The sequence below is a fragment of the Cyprinus carpio genome, chromosome B4 (assembly GCF_018340385.1).
Source record: "Cyprinus carpio isolate SPL01 chromosome B4, ASM1834038v1, whole genome shotgun sequence".
In the NCBI taxonomy this organism is placed as follows: Eukaryota; Metazoa; Chordata; class Actinopteri; order Cypriniformes; family Cyprinidae; genus Cyprinus; species Cyprinus carpio.
Genome location: NC_056600.1, coordinates 4,833,863 through 4,854,383, shown reverse-complemented (window position 1 = coordinate 4,854,383; position 20,521 = coordinate 4,833,863). Strand labels below are relative to the sequence as shown.

At 35.5% G+C, this 20,521-nt stretch overlaps 2 protein-coding genes across 6 annotated transcripts in view; both read left to right on the top strand.

Annotated features, from left to right (window-relative positions):
• tmem63a (transmembrane protein 63A) overlaps positions 1-15,700 on the top strand; it is a 39,873-nt gene extending 24,173 nt beyond the window's left edge. For 2 of the 4 annotated variants that reach the window (XM_042722658.1, XM_042722662.1), the window contains 22 exons: positions 8,322-8,483; positions 8,577-8,656; positions 8,949-9,024; positions 9,101-9,138; positions 9,295-9,437; positions 10,364-10,415; positions 10,502-10,610; positions 10,695-10,765; positions 11,222-11,302; positions 11,764-11,893; positions 11,972-12,105; positions 12,289-12,471; positions 12,605-12,758; positions 12,874-12,980; positions 13,071-13,157; positions 13,894-13,953; positions 14,053-14,215; positions 14,470-14,575; positions 14,656-14,823; positions 14,926-15,041; positions 15,332-15,385; positions 15,488-15,700. In XM_042722658.1, the coding sequence (XP_042578592.1) occupies positions 8,322-8,483; positions 8,577-8,656; positions 8,949-9,024; positions 9,101-9,138; positions 9,295-9,437; positions 10,364-10,415; positions 10,502-10,610; positions 10,695-10,765; positions 11,222-11,302; positions 11,764-11,893; positions 11,972-12,105; positions 12,289-12,471; positions 12,605-12,758; positions 12,874-12,980; positions 13,071-13,157; positions 13,894-13,953; positions 14,053-14,215; positions 14,470-14,575; positions 14,656-14,823; positions 14,926-15,041; positions 15,332-15,385; positions 15,488-15,625 (2,412 nt within the window). In that variant the 3' untranslated portion in view covers positions 15,626-15,700. The other 2 variants (XM_042722661.1, XM_042722663.1) reach the window with 2 other exon arrangements.
• A 2,521-nt stretch (positions 15,701-18,221) lies between these two features.
• The window catches only part of LOC109065984 (radial spoke head protein 9 homolog), a 9,075-nt gene continuing 6,775 nt past the window's right edge, over positions 18,222-20,521 (top strand). For both annotated transcript variants that reach the window (XM_042722749.1, XM_042722750.1), the window contains exon 1: positions 18,222-19,272. In XM_042722749.1, the coding sequence (XP_042578683.1) occupies positions 19,159-19,272 (114 nt within the window). In that variant the 5' untranslated portion in view covers positions 18,222-19,158. The remainder of the gene's footprint in view (positions 19,273-20,521) is intronic.

Sequence of the window (20,521 nt, the reverse complement as noted above, 5' to 3'; positions counted from 1 at the left end):
GTCCAAATGAATTCTTAGCAATGCATATTACTTATCAAAAATTAAGTTTTGATATATTTACCGTAGGAAATTTAGAAAATATCTTCATGGAACATGATCTTTCCTTAATATCCTAATGATTTTTGGCATAAAATAAAAATAATAATTGATAATAAAAAAAATTGATTATTTTTTATAAATTTTTTTATAAATTTTTTTTTTGGCTATTGCTACAAATATACCCCAGCGACTTAAGACTGGTTTTGTGGTCCAGGGACACATATATTTAAAACTCAGATTGCCTAGAACAGTAATAACATGCCTCTCCTCAAAAATCTACACAATTTGAAGCATCATTCATGTCTTAAATGCAAGGTTAACTCTTTGGGTTCAAATCCCTAACCCCAAATATAGCAATGGTATTAGTGATGTTTGCAGTAATCGTAATCAATACATAAACATACTATTGTTTTGCATTTGTGGCCAAATGGTATTAGTGATGTTTGCAGTAATCGTAATCAATACAGCTTTAGAGGGGTTAAAAACATTTATTTAACAAATAAAAAAGAGTGGAGATTATATAAGCTAAAAGCTCACAGCTCCGCACCCACCCCCTACTGGCACAAAAAACCCCACCGGATATACATCGCTCTCTAAAATACATATACAAGCCCTAAACTCGTATCTCTCTGAAATGAGCTGGAAGGTCGGCCCCAGTGTTGTCTTTAAGATGGATTGGAAAACATTTGGGGATGAAGATTTCAGAAGCCCTAATGACTAGAGACTTAAGTAAGACTCCTTCCAGAGTAATGGAGAACAAGAGCTGGAGAAAAATGAACTCCTTTCGATCATCTTTTGTATTTGCAGATGAGAACGAGGTCACTTTAAAAGTAACTACGGTACGGTCTTAATTGCCTAACAGCTGATGTAACTTTTTACAGGCCTCTGTGGAAAGAGTAATGCCGGGGTCCGAGTGGGATTTCGCAATGCTTTGTATGCAAACAGAGAAGTATCTTAAAATCTATGGAGAGAAATTTTATGGGAAGCCAATGTTTGAGGCAAGGACAGGGCCCTTACAGATACCTGTCTTATTTTCTAGTTCCTGTCAGCAATCTAGCGGCATTAGCCAGGTTTTGAACCATCTGTAAACGGGAAAGTGTAGATTGACAAAACAGCCCAATACGGTTCACAGAACTAGAAAAATTCAGTAGTCTAGTCGAGAGGAAATAGTGCAACGAATCAAGACTTTAAACCCAAGGTCATTTTCTAGTAAGAAAATGTTTGATAATGATTTGCTAATTGTATCTAAGTTGGCAAGGTTATACTCTTCACAACTACATTTTCTGACGGCTTTGTCAAACTGAAAAAGTCACGGGTTATAAAAGTAAACACCAAGACTTTTTTGGCATGATTGAAGGAAACGCTGACTGAAAAAAACCTAACTCATGTTTTCAGAGTTGGTTGGTAAGCAAGCAGGAAACAGTAGAAGCCCTTCGGTTTTTGTTTCATTTAATTGCGATTATTTGACACTATAGATTTATTTCACAAAGACATGTAGAACAGACCTTTCTAAGGAAACAGCGTTTGGAATATTTGATTGGTTGAGCTAATTAAAGGTCGTCAGCGTGGACATGTGATGGTTTAAGCTGGTCATTTGCGGAATATGTGCTGGTCCTAAAGGGAGCATGAGCAGGGAGAATGAAAGCTCATGACCAGCTAAGGATCCCAGCGGAACCACCGCATTGAATAGGCCATGGTTCAAAAGTGAATGACCAGCATATAAGGCTTTTTTTTTTTTCAACAGGGAAAATTCTAATAATTAGGTATAAAAATAACAAATACACATGACATAAGAAGACTTCCAGCAATATTATCTATCGAGATGTTATAAACAACGAGCGCTTCTCATACTTTTATATGATGGGGCTGAAATATACAAATGCAGCGCCCTCTAGTGTCATTTCCACAAATAACAATGACCCACAAATCATAGAAATCAATTCGTTGCGATTTTTCATTATTACTTTAAACCGTTGTTCTCTTTGTAAAGTTTTTCAAAAGTTCTAAAACTAGGAAATCGATTCGGGAGCATGTATTATTCGTTTATTTATACATGTATTTATTATGTGTATTTGTTTTAATGTCATCTCCATTGGGCTACATTTTAGTGCCCAGAAAGAAATATTTATAACTGCTTCGTATACTTTCCCCCATTCCAGAGTGTCCCAGTTTACCTTAATAAATTAGCATTGTGTAATAAATACATTTACTATTTATGCAACTGGCCGATGCTCTTATACAAAACGATTTTTAAGGTATACACTGACCTTGACGGTACAATAAGACCTACATAACATTAATTAAATCACTTGTGTTCTCCTAAATGCAGTGCACTCAGATCATAGCAGCACATAACGATTATTAAACTTTTATGCAACACTGATGTGCCTCTTTATAGTTGTGTGAAATATTTGTTAAATAGCTAAGAGAAAACTCTCAGAACATACCTTCCTTCTTCCGTTTAGCAAACTTGACTGACCTGTTCTTACAATCAATATGCACTTGGAATACAACTAAATAGATTGCTTAAATGAAATGCAAATAGCAGGTTTTAATTACAAGCCGTGTTTGTTTTGACTGGTTTTGTTCTGTGTATGGTGGTATTGTGACATTGTGTCTTTGGTTAGAGTGACTCAGCAGCTCAATGCTGACGGACAACTGATGCGATTACAGATTGAGATCACGGAGTCATTGTGTGCATGAGTTTAATGTTTTTTTTTTTTTAAACATCAAATCAATTTAGTTTTTAAATAGTTAATACTACAGCATAACCAGTAAACAGTAGAGCTGTATAGGTAGGCACCAAACAACTTATAAAATAGATTATTGCATGCATAACCTATGCATAATTATTAGATTATGTAAAAACTAGTTGTTATGCAATGTTTGCCTACTGGGAGTTCACCCAGAAAGAAACTTTCTGTCATTATTTACTCACCCTCATGTTGTTCCAGACCTGAAAAACATCCCTGCGGAACACAAAAATAGATATTTTGAAGAATGTTTTTGTCCATATAATGAAAAGTCCAAAACAGTATCAAGTTTCTAATTGACTTTTGTTACATTGGAGAAAAAAAAATAAAAGAAAAAAAAAAGGTTTGGAATGACATGAGGGTGAGGAAATGATGACAGTTTTTTTTTTGGGTGAATTATCCCTTTAGGACCAATACGTTTTGCAAATATGTTGTTTAATCTGAATTATTATATAAATAAAATATATATTTTAATTTATGTGGCATTTGTCTAAAAATATTATTATTATTATTTTAACTTTATGTATTTTTCTTATTATTGTGTTTGTTGTTGTTGTTTTTTGCAGTCGTGTGATTTTGCAATGCTCTGCAAATTGTCTCCCTGGATTTAGACAGGTCTTTATTTATGCATTTAATTTTGTTTCATTGCTCTTTTTTTACATTTTAGGTAAAAATCACACTTTCTGTTTAAGCAATTGTAAACACACGCACACACAGAGGTCAAAAAAAAAAAGAAAAAAAAAAGAAACTGGATTTAGACAGGTCTTTTCTGAAAAGAAAAAAAAAAACATGTTGCTATGTGTGTGAAGTGTCCAGAAAAGATTTTTCAAACCAAAACAAGTGTGTATTTATTCAAGGTTTATGAAATTAAGCCACTTACACCAGTTTCAGATTTGCCAAGAACAAGTTCAGTCATTTCAATACACATCCTTCTACGTAATCATACAAAAACACACAATATAAAGGCAATTGCAATTTCTTATTACTATATAAAGTTTACCCAAAAATTATGTTAGCATTTACTGACCTTCATTATCATTCCAAACCTGTTTATTTCTTTCTTTTGTGGGACACGAAATAATTTATTTTGATGAGTGTGGTAACCAAACTCTTTCGGTTCCCATTGATTTACATCGTGTGGCTGAAAAACAGAGTAGTAGTCAGTGGGAACTGGGAACTGAAAATGTTTTGTTTTGAATGACATTAGGGTGAGTCAATGATGACAGAAGTTTCCTTGTAGAGTGGACTCATGTGAAACTCACAACCCCACATTTATGAGTTTTACATGATGCTCTCAGTTTTGCCATCAATAATATTGAGCTCTATTTTTTCAAAAATTTGGATTATGTTTTTAATTATGCTAAATTCTCTTGTCAGTGAAATCCTGTTTAATCAATTGAACAAAAAAGCAGTTGCATAATGCTTGAGATTGACATGCTTTCCATGAATGTCTTTAGTGTTCTCGTTATCAGTGGAGTATTAAGAGAATGTAAATCATATATTTACATATATATGTATTGATATTATTTAGCACTGTGTCCAACTCAGGGAAAACAATAAAGCTTTTAATGAACAAACAAGTTTTGATGTAATGAAAACAATGTATAAAAGAATCATTTGACTTAATGAATGAATGATATAATTAAATAAAATAATACAATGAAAATTAAGTGTGTGTGTGTGTGTGTGTGTGTGTGTGTGTGTGTGTGTGTATATATATAATTTCAATCAAGGTTTATTTTATTTTAATTATTGAAAGTTTTACTATAATAATCATGTAACTAAATGAAACTTTATGTTACCTATAAATAATATGCAACCACTTTTTTTTTTACAAAAATAAATAAATGAAAAAAACTAAAATTTTTGGAAAAAATACATCCATTTATTTATTTATTTATGCATTTAATTTTGTTTGGAATTTAGTTTTATTGCTCTTTTTTTAATATTTTAGGCAAAAATCACACTTTCTGTTCAAGCAATCGTAACACACACACACACACACACACACACACACACACAAATGTAAAAAAAAACCTTTCGTTTTAACTGAAAGTTAATGCAGAAACGTTCATGGAAGAGTTGTGAACGCTGCACAAAACTGGCCAATGGTTACCGCTCTATTACATTCCGACCATTGTTTAAATACAAGTTTCTCTAGAATAATCTCCAGTCTGAGTAGTAATTGTAACGCACACAGCACACAGCTGAAGTAAGTAAGATTAATGCTCCACGCTCTATTTCTCGTGTTTACAGTAGCCCAACCAAAGACTATAGAATACCCTTTAAAATACCCCTTTGTCTTAAAAGGACTTTGGCGCAACATCTAAACGAGGCTGTGTGCGCTCGTGTGCTCGACTGTTCATTTGGCCCTCATGCCAGTATCTTGACTGCGCTGATTAGAGGCAGTATTCCTCAGGTGTCAGGCCGACTGAAAACAATCAAAGCCTCCATACCCCCAATCACCGCAGCTCTCTCCCCGAGCGCCGCGCCGCAATCAGCCGCTGATGAGGGACCCTGTCGCCCTTCTCCAGCCGCGGCGGGGGTTAACTCGCGCGTCAGATGGAGCCGCGGAGGGCCACGGAGAGGCCAATGAGAACGTGAGCGGGATGATATTGCACGGATAAAGCAGCCCTGTCAATCACACGGCATTCACTGTAAAGGCTCAGAGACTCTCTCCCCCTCAGGGCCGGGGTAATCTATTTAAGCCAAATGTGAGGATGCGCCAATTAAATCAGACGCTGTTTGGACATTTTTGCCTATTTCCGACACATGAAAGCAATCTAATAACATGGTTGGATAAATAATACATTTACCTTGCATTGCACATAGCTTACTGCATGTTGCTTCGCACCAATTGATCGTTTATTGCCACCTGAAAATAATTTACTGTAATTGCTACATTTCATAAATAATTACACAGATAGGCTACGGTGAATTAGAGTATATAGTGTTTTCCTTTAAAAATATTCTAATAATCATTTTACAACTAAATAGATAAAGAAATAAATGACAGGGTATTTTTTAACCAAGAATCTTCATAAATGATTTCAAAGAAATGCACACATTGATTCAAACACAAAACACATGCAAATCCATAAAAAAATACTCTGGCCTAACATACATTTTAAAAAGTCACTTTTTACAGTGTAGCTTAGATAATTTGAGGTACAGATCATTTTCAGGAAAATATTGCTAGTAAATTATTCAATAATTAGGCTACAAAGATAGCAAGCCATATACTGACATAAATGTGAACTTTTGAAGTTGAAAGACTGAAACTAGTATTTTCTTGTAAAACTTGTTTCTTGTGTTCCCCAAGTCATTTCGGGCCTTTTAATATATCTGTTATATACAATGATAATTAATAAAAAAAATAAAAAATAAAAAAGTGTGTATTGGTATGTTTGTGGTTGGTCGGTGGTATGTGTGTATGTGCGTGTGTGGGTGTGAGTGAGGTTGAGTTTGTTTTATTTTAGTTGAAGGTTAGAGCTGTTTTGGGTTTTGCGCAATCCAGACGCGGAAAAATTCCACAGAGGTATGCTTTTGTTTCATAACATGTTTAATTTATAAATCTCGAGAAAGCGCCACTCAGTGTCTCGGTTCTTAACGAAAGTTGAACTGGTAAGTTTGTCCAGCTGTTATACAGAAGCGCCATGACGTCACTGGCAGCGTGTCGATGTATGTGTCAGCGTAGTGTTTGTTTAGTTGTGTGTTCATGATAAACTGTGTTTACTTACTGTCACGGGTCTAACGACTTGTAGTTTAGCTGCTAGTTAAGCGTTTAGCTACCCGTCTTTGACTTTATTGTCTTTATTCTAAAGTTTTAGGAGTTTTTGGTGTTATGGTGTCAGTTAGTCAGTTTGGCAACAAGTTTCGACATAATAAGAAGTTGTTTTCAGTCATGCAAAATGTTGCTTAAACTGCGGGATAACAGGACAGCCAGTATCATCTAATGCATTTTGACAAGATCATGCATCTGAAGTAACTTAGAAAAGAGGAAGTGTTTTTGTCATGCATCGACCATCCTTACAATAGTTGAAATTAGTGGATGTTTCTGAATCAAATCTGTGCTGAAATATGTTCTGCACTCTCAAGTCATTGCAAACCAAGAATTTCTCACTGATGAGTGTCTTGAATGGTTTTCATTTGACACATACTGTTGGAGTTCATAGGGCAGCAACATCTCTCAATGATTTTTTTATTGATTGGTTTTTATTTTTATCGTATTTTTGGGTTTAGTATGTAAGCATTCTTAAATCAATATTAATTTAACTGAGAAACACAATTTCTTAAGACATGTCTCATTTTCTGATAAATGTATCATAATTGATTGGGGTAAGAAAAAAACAATTCAAAGGGAATGCAGGATTATTTTTTCTTACCCCACTGACAGATATTTTTTCTTTTTTAAAGCATAAACTCACTTAATTTTGGTATTTTTTTCTTCTCAAGTAAATATGTCTTGATTTTATTTATTTATTTATTTATTTATTGATATTTTGTAATGCATCAAAAGACAAAGAAAGATGTCATGTGTCACCTGACCAAAAAAAGTCCTCTGACAGTAATAGAGGATCCGTGGGAGACCGCAGCACGTAAAGGCACAGTGGGAGGAGAGGGGAAGATTATGACTTTGTGAGCTAGTGGCTATATTTTGATCCTTACTTTAATAACACATTCTTAAAGCATTTGATGGTACCATGGATTATATCTAATGTAAGCATAACGTTCAAACATTTGACATCAATACAGTCACCAGTAATCTATCATCTAGGATCTTAAATAATAAAGCCTTTTAAGGCACTGTCATAATCATAAATCCCTAAAACTATTTTTGTGCTGATGCAACATATTTGATCTAAACTATTGTGTAACTGTGTTTTGTTTGCATGCAATAAAGTTATAAAAGACATCCTCTAAAGTTGGAACTGAAAATTAATGCATATATTTCTGTTTCATCGTTTACTTTTATCTTTTATCATTCTTAATCTTTTTTCATTGGTAATGAGTGCTTGTGTAATTGTTTTAGATAGCTGTATTTATTTAATTTCTATATCATTTTATTTAATTTTGTTGGGTTTTTGTTATTTTATTTTATTTTATATTTTATTTTATTTTATTTTATTTTATTTTATTTTATTTTATTTTATTTATTTTATTTTTTATTTTATTTATTTTATTTTTTTGATTTTTATTTTATTTTATTTAATATGTGACGTCATTACAAACAAAATATTTATTTTTTATTTATTTATTTTTTATTTTATTTTATTTTATTATTTTATTTTATTTTATTTTATTTTATTTTATTTTATGTTTGCGTGTGCAGGATCATGTTCTTCTCCTGAAAGGCCATCATTGTAAATGAGAAAATAATTCTCAATTGATTTCCATCGATAAATAAAGATGAACAAACAACAAAAAAAACAGTCATCTGGGATGCTGATGACATGTGTGTCACTGAAACAGATCTTTTCAGGAGCAGCAGAAATAAAATTGTGCAATTTGTACCTGTTTGTCCTCCAGATGGCCTCCGCGTGGTGGGAGCGCCTCTCCGTGTCGGTGAATAACAGCATAGGCAGTGTGGACAACAGCAGCTGTTTCAGTTCCACACAGAGCACCGTGCTGAAGGGGGTGAATTTCGGAGGAGTGCCCATCGTTCTGCTGATTGACTTCTTACTCTTCGTGGTAAGTTGAGCAGTTAGTTGGGATCCGATTGGCTGGAACTGCTCGAGTTGTGTGATCTGATTGGTTGGTACGGTGCTGTGTATCTTCCTGCAGACGCTGCTAATAGTCTTCACTCTGATCAGAAGGAGACTGTGGGATTATGGGAGACTCGCTCTTGTCGCAGAGACTGAAGGGTATGTGAGATGAAAACCATAGTACCCACTATGGAAACATACAGTGTTAAAATTTATTGCAAATTGTCTGTAACGAGTCAAACATTTGCAGCGTTAAACTAGCCAAATTATTATTTAAAAATATAGAATGTGTATTTTATAGTTATTTTTATAATATTTATTTATAATGATTTTATTTTTGTAATATTTGTATATTTTTATCATTTTTAAATTTGGAAGAAATCATTTTAAATAGAGAAGATGAAAACGGTGAGGATGGTGAGATGAAGAGCGCTGTGTTTTGTTGCTGCAGGTTCAGACATACTACTAAACGGCGTTACAGCAGAATGACGTCATCCATGTCCGTTGAGGAGCCCGAATATGAGAAGGTGAGTTCTGACCTCATCGTCATCCTCATTATGACATCATTAATGACATCATAAACATCTTCCTTATTTCCTGTAGGGTTGCTGCTCCTGGATCAACTTTATCGTCAATATGGAGTAAGTGCTCTTTCGGTGCTACATGTTTACAACTGGACAGCTTTTACCCGTTGATATTGTTACTTTTTTCTAAGCTCAAATAGGGAAGTTTGCACGGGAAATTCCTAATATAAACTAAGATGTGAAACTGATGTGTGTGCATGTGTGTGTGTGCAGTGAGACTTCGGTGCAGGAGAAATGTGGGGTGGATGCAGTACATTATCTGTCGTTTCAGAAGCACCTGGTCGTCCTGCTCGCGATCATCTGTGTGCTGTCCATCGCCATCATCCTACCGGTCAATCTATCCGGCGACCTTCTGGGTATCTAACACACACACATACACACACACACACTGGAAAATTCAACGCGGTCTCAAGAATCCTTCATACAGTAGCTTGGTTATAAACGGATTACTGTTTCTCTAAAGCAGAGACTTGACTGATACCAGAGACACTGACAGAGAACAATGAAAGAACTCTGGCTGCAGTAAGAATAAAACTGTGTAGAGCATTTATGAAATGAAAAAGTGACTTATAAATAAGAGACTTCTTACAAACATTACAAATCTTACTGATCCCAAACGTTGAATGGAAGTGTATATATAATACAGCATAATGTTTTGAATATTTATTGAATATATACTTATTAATTTCTAATAATATAATATGATGTAATATAATGCAATTAATGTATACTATTTTGTTGATATAACTTTGATATGAAGACATTCATGAACAAACTTGAAAAAATATTTTTTAAACATGATTTGATTGGTGATACTGTTATTGTCAGATTTTCTTGATTATTTGAAATACGAAATGTAATCATGACAGAGTTTTGGAGATTTTGACCTTTCCTTATTTAAGATAAGGTAATTAGTGTGTGTGTGTGTGTGTGTGATGTGTGGTGTGTTATATATATATATATAATAATATATATATATATATAGTTATATATATATATATATATATATATATATATATATATATATATTTTTTTTTTTTTTTTAAAGTAGTTATAATAATATACTTTTTATTTTTTCGTATTTATTTATTTATATATTTGGACAAAATAATCTTTTTACATAGCAAAAGTTTGATTGTAAGAGGCATTGTGTTTAGGCCTATGATGCCTAGTTTTTGGGAGGGCGGTGGTGGTTTATAACCTCATATGATGTCACCATATTAAATATTTTTAAGTTTCCTTTCTTAGATGGGGAAAAGTCTGAGTCATTTCTGTGTTCCAGGCAACGATCCCTACAGTTTCGGGAGAACCACCATAGCCAATCTTAAGAAGGGGTAAGTACAGTATGTATCTATGCACAGATGTCTGAATGTATCAGTGTGTGTCTGTTTGAACTGTATTTTATATGACGTCTTTGCAGTGATATGCTGCTTTGGCTGCACACAGTATTTGCAGTTCTGTATCTCATGATCACGGTGGCCCTGCTGAGACGACACACCTCTAAAATGAAGGGAACCAAGAGAGAGATAGTAAGCCGGCCTGTCGTTTCTCTCTGTCTCTCTCTCTCTCACACACACACATACATGACCTGACCCTAGTTTATTTTTCCATAGGCCAGAAACACCCTGTTTGTGAGGTCTGTACCCACTGCAGCCAGTAGTGAGAGTATAAAAACTCACTTCATGTAAGTGGGAATGATTTTCCAAGACTACATTCTGTTCTCTTTATTTTTAGCCATTCATCCAGACATCTTTTCCTTCCCATCTCCATGTTATTTGTTCCATTCAGCATGCAGGGCATGATCTCATCCTACTGTGTGTGGGTGGGACAGTGGGATCTCAAAGACTTATTGGGCAGCATTTACGTGTCATTCACAGGAATTGATTAACATTACAGATGAAGATTATACTGAAATAATAGCCATTATGCTTAATTTGGATAATTATGAGGTGTAATTTTGGTCCCAAATGGAACTGAAATCTGTTCCAGGGCTACCTGTTTTTATGAGCAAAGGAAAAAAGATGGGAGATGTGTTCAGAAACAAATTATTTTTGCATTTCTGCTTTTCTGCCTCTAATAGACAAATTACATATTTTACTTGAAAGGTTTGAATGTGTCTTGACTGTACATTTGTTTAAAGGGAGGCGTACCCTACCTGTCAAGTGACTGATGTTAACTTGTGTTATGATGTTGCCAAACTGATTGACCTAAACAGAAACAGGTAAGAAAGCCAGTTTGACTCGATATTATTCGAAGTTGTCCATAGATCTTATAGACATACTCTCACTCTCACAGACCTATATGATCCAGCATTATTGAAATACTATTACAGTCTTTATTAATAATTTAAATGAGTTTATTTACTTTTATGTTTTCCATTTAAATTATATATTTTTGGAGTTTTAATAATTCTGTTATGTGTTTTTGTCATTTTTATTATTATTATTATTATTTTTAAATAGGTTTAGTATTTATTACTTTTTAAGAGTTCGTCTTAGTTATTTTAGGGTAGTGCATCAAGTTAAACTAAATAGTTTAAATATTTTATTTCAGTTAATTTTTTTTCAAGTAACATTTTTAGTTTAAAAAATGTAAAAAAAAAAAATAATAATAATAATAATAAATTTAATTAAAAAATATCATAACATCATACGTTATTTTTATTGTAATATTTTGTAACAGAAAACGGGCAGAAAAAAACCTGCAACATTACAATAAGATACTCCAGCGCCAGGGACGTCACGAGTTCATCAACCCGCGCCCATGCAGCCACCTGTGCTGCTGCTGCTGCTGCTGTAAGGGCTGTGAAGAGGTAAGTACTGCTACCATTAGCAATGGCCTTTGACTTTCAAGCTTTGGGCGTCTAAATAAAATGTGTGTTTATTTGTAGGTTGATGCTATAGAGTTCTACAGCTCACAGGTGGCTGCTCTGCGTGAGGAAGAAGATAAACTGAAGAAGAGTGAAGAAGTGCATCCTCTGGGCATGGCATTTGTCTCTCTGCAAAATGAGTACATGGCCACTTAGTAAGTGATTCACGCACAGACTCAACTGCTTATGTATAAAAATTATGCAGAATTATGCTGCCTTATAAGCCACATTGTTTTTTAATAGAATGTAAGGTGAAGTTACTGTTAAAATGAAATGAAAGGAATTATTAATTCTGGAACCTGACCATTGCACTCGGTGTCGTTTGTCTTTCCTCACAGTATTCTGAAAGATTTCAATGCACTGGAGTGTGGAGGCGGGGCAAGGGGTGTGGTTGGAGAAGAAATGGGTTGGGGAATCAGGTGTGGGTGTGGCCGAGAGCCTCAGCCGTCCTCTAAGAGCGCAGAACTTAGGGTGAACAAATGGAAAGTGAATTACGCTCCTCACCCACATAATATCTACTGGTATGTATCAATCTACCTTTTTGGAATGAAATCTATTATATTACAACCTTCTTTAGTTTATAGAGAAGATAATAACAATTCACCTTACACAGTTCATAATATTGACCTCTTACCTTCTCTTCATCTTTTTCAGGGAGAATTTGTCATTACGATGTTGGCGTTGGTGGCTACGCTTTATGCTGCTAAATGTAGCACTCTTTGTCCTCCTCTTCTTCCTCACAACACCCTCCATCATCATCAGCACCATGGACAAATTTAATGTCACCAAGCCCATTCACTATCTGAACGTTAAATGTAGCACTCTTTGTCCACATCTTTAATGTATGTGATCCTCATGTTTAACTGACATGTGTGATCAATGCAGTGCAGGTGTGTGAAGACGTGTGTGTTGATTGTTTGCAGAGTGCTGTGATCAGTCAGTTCTTCCCCACTATTCTGCTGTGGACCTTCTCGGCCCTGTTGCCCACCATAGTGTATTACTCTACACTGGGGGAGGCCCACTGGACCAGGTAGACCATCAAACTCAAATACACACACACACACACACACACACAAACACACAAGCCCATTAATAATACTCGTCTACCTGTGTGTGTGAAGTCCAGCGAGAATATGAGCATGATGTACAAGCTCTACATCTTCCTGATCTTCATGGTGTTGATTTTGCCTTCACTGGGCCTCACCAGGTACGAGCTGATAATGATGATGATGATTATTGTTATTATTATTAGATTTCACTGTAAAATATTAAAAAAGTAGCATTTATTATTTTTGTTTTTTAATGTTTTTATTATTATTGTTATTATTAGATAATTTGTTTTTGTTTTAGTCAAATATTACATTAGTAGTATGTTGTATTTTTTTATTTTGTTTTAATGTTGTTATTATAATTAATATATACATTTTTTATTTATTTTATATTTATAAATCATTTTATTTTATTATTTAATAAAATATTAAAATAGTAGTATTTATTATTTTGTTTTAATATGTTATTATTATTATTATTTTTATTGTTGTCTTTATTACTACTGCTATTATTATTATTATATAGAGATATAATCACAACATTTTACCAAAATTTGCAGCCCTTCAAACAATCTCAGAAAACCTGGAGATTTGAAAAAATATCACATTTTAAATTGCAATCACACTTTTTATAATTTTATTTTTTTTATTTGCTTTTTTTTTTTTTTTTTTTTTTTTATTTTATAAAAATTATATTTTTTTTTTTTTTTTTTTTTTTTTAATTGTGATGCCATATTGTGGGTTACGTTAACATCATTAACATTGTTAACTTGGTTCTAGGAAACCCACCCACCTGTGGTAATTTAGAAGAGTTTTTAATTAGAGTACAGTGGGTCTAAAATGTTCCCAAGCTGAGCATGTGTACAGATACAGATGTGCTCTCTTTCCTCTCAGTCTAGACGTGTTTTTCCGCTGGTTGTTTGATATGCATTCTGAGGGGAGGCTGAGGTTTGAGTGAGTATCTCAAATCAGAATGATTTATTCAGAATAAGTTTGTGACATTCACCTAAATATATCAGTGACTCTCCATCTTCTCTTCTCTGTGTATCTCAGGTGTGTGTTTTTACCTGATCAGGGGGCGTTCTTTGTAAATTACGTGATTGCGGCGGCTCTGGTAGGCTCTGGCATGGAGCTGCTGCGGTTGCCAGGGTTACTGCTCTACATTGTGCGTCTGGCACTCGCACATTCGGCTGCTGAGAGGAAATATGTTAAACAGGTCCGTCTGTGGCTTTTGATCTTTCAAAAAAGATTTGGAATTTTTGCTTCAGAACTTGCTACGTTTTAACCATTATGCCATAAAAAAGAATTTCAAAGTACATTTTAATTTTATAATACTTTCATTTTAATTAAGCATTGACATTTCTATCATGCTATATAGACATCAGGTTGAAAATAAGTCAGATTTGAACAGGATTTACTGAAATGTGTTGCTGATACACTTGTAATCTCTGGTTTTGTTTCTCTGTGTAGAATCAGGCGTATGAGTTCCAGTACGGAGCGATGTACGGATGGACTCTGTGTGTGTTCACAGTCATCATGGCATACAGCATCACCTGTCCCGTCATCGTTCCCTTCGGTCTGATTTCTTTCCTCAAGGCCTTACACACAGTATTAGTGTATGTAACATCACATTAACACACTGTGTGATGTGTGCAGGTCTGCTGTACCTGCTGCTCAAACACCTGGTGGACAAACACAACCTGTACTTCGCTTACCTGCCCGCCCGCCTCGATCGGCAAGTCCACCTGGGAGCTGTCAATCAAGCGCTGGCTGCACCAATCATATGCCTGATGTGGCTTTATTTCTTCTCTGTGATCAGAACAGGTAACGTCCACTTACTGGCTAATCAAATCAGTGTTTCTCAGACAGTTGTATTCATATATGTGAGTCATGTAGTGGAGATATGTTGATTTTGTGTCTCCACAGGCTTCAAGGCAGCTACGTCAATGTTCACTTTAGTGGTTCTCTGTGTGACCATCTTTATCTGTTTAAGTTACACCTGCTTCGGACACTTCAAATACCTCAGTCCACACAACTACAACGTAAGCTGCTTTGTTCTGTGTCATAATTTACAGTGCATTGTTGTAATTTAACTATCATTTAATGGTTATAGTTTAACCACCCCACAACCTTTTAAACTAATGCATTCACACACACAAACACACATTTCTTCTCTGCTCAGCTTGTCCCCTAATCTTGCTTTCTTATAAACCTGGCATTGTATATTTCAAATATTGTTGGCTCTGTGAAGTATTGCTTTTGGTCCTCTATTTTAAGTAACTTTGGATAAAAGCGTCTGCTAAATGCATAAATGAAATTGTCTATATTTCAGGTTAAGGAGGAAGATGAAGACGCAGATAAAGGTTCGCAGAGCTCGTCTGCATCGGCAAGTTTCACAATTTTATATTACACACACTTTTTTTTTTAATCCTGATAGATTTTGAAATGACCAAAATCTCTCTCTCTTTCTTTCTCTCTCCTTTTTTAGGTGTATCTTCCCAAAGTTTTGAACCCAGGTGCATCATCCGAATCTGATGAATGCAGCGCTCACCATTCATACGGCACCACCGACACAAGTCCGCCCTTCCTCAGCACTGAGGAAGACTGTCCAGAATCGGATATCTAACAACAATAATCAGTCAACATCGACCAATCACAACTGCCGTTTCACCTCTGGAGGAAATGGTTCTTGTTGTTTTTGGGTTGGTTGTGGGTTTGAGGTTGTTGTGGATGTGTATGGTTTTAAAAACGGGATCTCTTGGAGGAAAAAAAAAAATCACACTTTCTAGCTTTTAATATTTTTATACACACTGAGAGACTTGAGGATCATTTAATCATGAACTGCCCTATTACAAACCTAAAGGGGCTTTTCAGGATCATTTCTTCTCACCAAAGACTTTAAACACTATTCTAAATTGCCACTCAAACACGCTGTCCAAACATTTCTACAAAACCAGCTTCGCCAATGAGCACTTGCCAAGAAGTACAAATATAACTTGATTATAACACTTGAACTGACACTTGGGCCTTGTTGGAAACAACTTGACACACTTTATTACTGTAATTTGTATGTGTGTGTAATTGAGAAAGTGAGCCTCTGTATTGTTTGTCATTCCTAATTTTCTGTTTTAAAGCAACGTTTTATACAAATATGTTAATATATTGATGTTGCCAGGTATATTGAGCTCATAGCTCAGTGGACTTTCAATTTGTATAGTTGTGTGAGAGAATGAATCATCACTAGGTGGCACTGTTCCTCTCTGATGCTTCTGGTTCTTCCCAGAGCGGTACAGACTGAAGCAGAGAGATGTTTCAGTTTCAGTACAAGTTAAACACAATATTTTGGCCTAATGTCAATTATTAGAGAAAATAATTTAGGAGAAAAATATACAGAGATTGTATTTACAGTAAGGCTCTTACAATGACATAAACAGGGTAAAGCATAAACCTTTTAGACTTAATTTATTTTTTTTTTGGTCACTTGCTGACCATCTCTGCATAATGTTCAACTTCAATGTCATGATCACGCCAGTAAGAAAAGAGTGTTTACATGGAGCGAATACAAATTATACTGGAAACTATTAACTAGGAACTACTTAGAAAAGTGTTTCCACCTTAAAAAGGGCAAACTTCATATTTGTTCCTTTAGCTGTAATGCAAGGGAAGATATAGTGGCTATGAAGGGAACGCTTGACAGCTGTGTGTGTTTGTGTTTTTGTTCTGTATATTCATTATATGAGTGTAGCTGAAACTGAATTTTAGTGTCTGATCATTTGAACGGCTCAACCTCCGAACACTGAGTCTCATATTCTTAAGCCTCAGATTTTCCTGGAAATGGATGAATGAATGTCCTCCAAACACACACTTGACACATTTCTCCTGACTGCGGTTTTCAGCTCATTAGTCGGGATAGAGCAAAATCGTCTTATTTTAACACCATAAGCAGCCCACAAACTCAAGTGACCGGCTCCAAACGCCAGGATCAGCATTCAAAACCGCATAAGAACAGAAACTTATCCAATGACTGTGTGTGCGTGTGTGTCAAACTTTATTCATGTATATAAAAAGGTACCATGAGGGAACAAAAAACATGGTAATACTATAATATTTTTGTACTTTTTATTGGTGTCAGATGGTTAATTGGGTTCATGTTTAGTTTGCCAAATATTTTATTGCACAAAACTTGTAAACTTTGTAACGTTTAAGATTTTTTTTTTTGGTATGTGTGTATTTTAGGATGGTTCTCATACTCTATACAAAATACTGTGTAGAGGTCACGTGTTTGGTGTAAACCATATGCACAGTCATATAAAAGAAGATTACATGTATTTTTACAGCTTCATTTCATTCTGAGGGAGCCAGAAATAACAGCATTCACAGTGTTTGACACCACAATAAACCCTCAGAAGGCTTTAGGCAATGATGCATATGAGTCAAATAAAGCATTTCTGTATTTCTTTAAATGGGCTGAGATCCCAGATCAGGTTTCATTGAATGGTGTTTGCTGGGGGTCTCAGGGTGGCAGAACTCCCAAACCAATGAAGCATTCTGGTTATAATGTGTGTCAAGCATTGGCAGCTGTAGCGAATCCAGAAAAACCTTGTTGTACCTTTAGAAACTAAGTTTCTTATATTAGTTTTGCTTGTTAAGGCAACCGTTAACACTGTTATTTCTCATGCTTCTGCATATGGATTTAAATTAATTCCTAACACTAAATATAAACTTTAGGATGTAACTCACTCTTTGCTGTTTGAGAACGTTACCTTAAAGGAATAGTTCACAAAATAATAATAATAATTATTATTTGCTGAAAATGAACCCATCCAAGATGTAGATGAGTTTGTTTCTTCATTGGAAAAAATTTGGAGAAATGTAGCATTACATCACTTGTTCACCAGTGGATATTCTGCAGTGAATGGGTGCCGTCAGAATGGGATTCCAAACAGCTGATAAAACATCACAATAATCTACAAGTAATCCACACCACTCCAGTCCATCAATTAATGTCTTGTGTAGTAAAAAGCTGTACATTTTTAAATGAACAAATCCTTAATTAAGACATTTTTAACTTCAAACCGTTGCTTACGAGTCCTCTATCCATGATATTGCTATTGGATGATAAGTGAAAGTGACATACTGCCAAGTATAATGACCCATACTCAGAATTCGTGCTCTGCATTTAACCCATCCAAAGTGCACACAGCAGTGAACACACACACACCATGAACACACACCCGGAGCAGTGGGCAGCCATTTATGCTCGGGGAGCAGTTGGGGGTTCGGTGCCTTGCTCAAGGGCCCCTCAGTCGGGGTATTGCCGACCCGAGACTCGAACCAACAACCTTAGGATTAGGAGTCAAACTCCCCAACCATAAGGCCACGACTTCCCCAAGAAAAGTAATCTCATCTGAATCAGGAGAGAAATCTGCACAGATCAAACACCTTTTATAAGCAGTCCAAAACAGTTCTAAACAACTATGGATTTTGATGTGAGAGAACAACAGTGAATGGACTTTTTCTCAAAAGGATGGGTTATTGAATTATGGACTCTGGCCAGAAGTGACAGTTTAAAGTTAAAATGCCTTAATGATATATTTGTTTCTTACAAACACGCATCTTTACGCTTCACAAGATATTAATTGATGGACTGAAGAGGTGTGGATTATTTGTGGATCATTGTGATGTTTTTATCAGCTGTTTGGACTCTCATTCTGACGGCACCCATTCACTGCAGAGGATCCACTGGTGAGCAAGCTTACAAATGCTCTGGAATTATCATGACATTTGCACATGGAAAAACCAACAATAAACACAAAAAAAAAAAAAACAAGTTTTTTTTTAAAAGAAAGTGCAATTTTTCAAACATGTGTACTGGTTTCTGGACATGATGTGAATTCTGTCATGTTACTCACTTCACATGATTGACACACACACACACACACACTGAATGGCTCGTCTCCAGCTGCGTTTGGTCTTTCAAACTACAGGAACCAATTATTGTTGTACTTGTGCCACGAAATACTCCAAAGATTATTCATCCCTCCAACACAGACAAAGATGTTTCCTCCTCTCCTCCCTTCTTCTCTTCTCTTTTCAGATGGTCTGCGCTCTTTTCTGAAGCCGTGATTGATGCCTCTGACCTGGTGACCCAGAGTACGTATGACTGATCTCTGTGCCAGCCAACCACAAAGCCCGATGGCATTGATTTCCCCTGCTGATCCCTCCCTTTTGTCTGCGGGGATTATTCCCATGGCAACGCCGGTGGTCTATAAGGTACCGTTCTCAGAGCCGAGAGTAATAGACCCTCGCCAAGCCCTGGGGGTAAACTTATTCCACTTCACCCAGACACAACTTTTAAGGGAAAACTAATAGCAAAGTTTTGTTTCCTTGCCAGACGTCTCTTAAGGTTTGCAGAGTTTACTCAGGAAAGAAATTGAGACAGAGAGAAATTAGTAATGAAACTGAAGAATTAGAGGGAGAATTCCCAGATTGGGATTTTTGCTCTGTTATCTGATCGTCAACAGAATTTAACGGAGCAGGAAATCTACCTCTTAAACTGCATTCTGTAACTCTACAACTCTCTTTAGCTTGGGGGGGAAATTCTGTCATCGTTTGCTCAGCCTTGTGTCGTTCCGTACTTTCTTGTGTGGGAGAAACTGAATGAGGAAATTGTGAGGAACATACTTAAATTGAAATTTATATTTGAGCTCGAATCATATTTGTGGTTAATTATACTGAAATATGTCAAGTATGGTATCAGAAGACATGCAATGCACATGCAGTTCATGTAAGTAATGTTATGCATCTTTTGGAGCTTGACAACCTCATTCACAGAACCATCCTTTTAAAGTAACCTTTTCCACTGTAAAGAAAGTTAAAGAGTAAGAAAGTATCCATATAAAGCAATTTGTAATTCTAAATATGGTGAAAACACCTGTGAAAAATCAATATGGATCAAAATTTACCTTTTTTATGTGTGTGTACTTATGAAAAATCTCTAAAATAATGTACACCTAAATTAATCATAAATATATACATAGACATAGACTTTCAACAGTGTTATTATAAATGCATATTACTCATTACTAAATTACAGAAAAAAATAAGAATAATCCCTTACTTTGCTTTTTCATGGGAAAAGTAATTAAATGATCATTATTTATTAATAATGCATTACACCCAACACTGTATATGTCAAAGCTGGGTCAAGCAGTGAAAACCTAAACATAAGTTAGTGCGCCTATAAGGCCTTATGTTTTTTCTCAATAAGTCATGTTGAGTTCTACCAGCTGAGACAAGCATGAGACAAATCTGTCTAAAGATGTGAAATACAGACATCTTCACTTCCTTCCCGCCCTCTTCCTCTCCTCCTCATCCTCCCCTTCCTGTCTGAAGTCTTCCCCTCCGGTGGAGCTCTTTCAGAGGCTTTGTGAGTTATAGCCAGAGGCGGGTGTGATGTTGTGGCCATTAATCTCCTGTGAATAAGGCCGGCCGTCAGTGTGCGTGTTGATCCCGTGTGCTG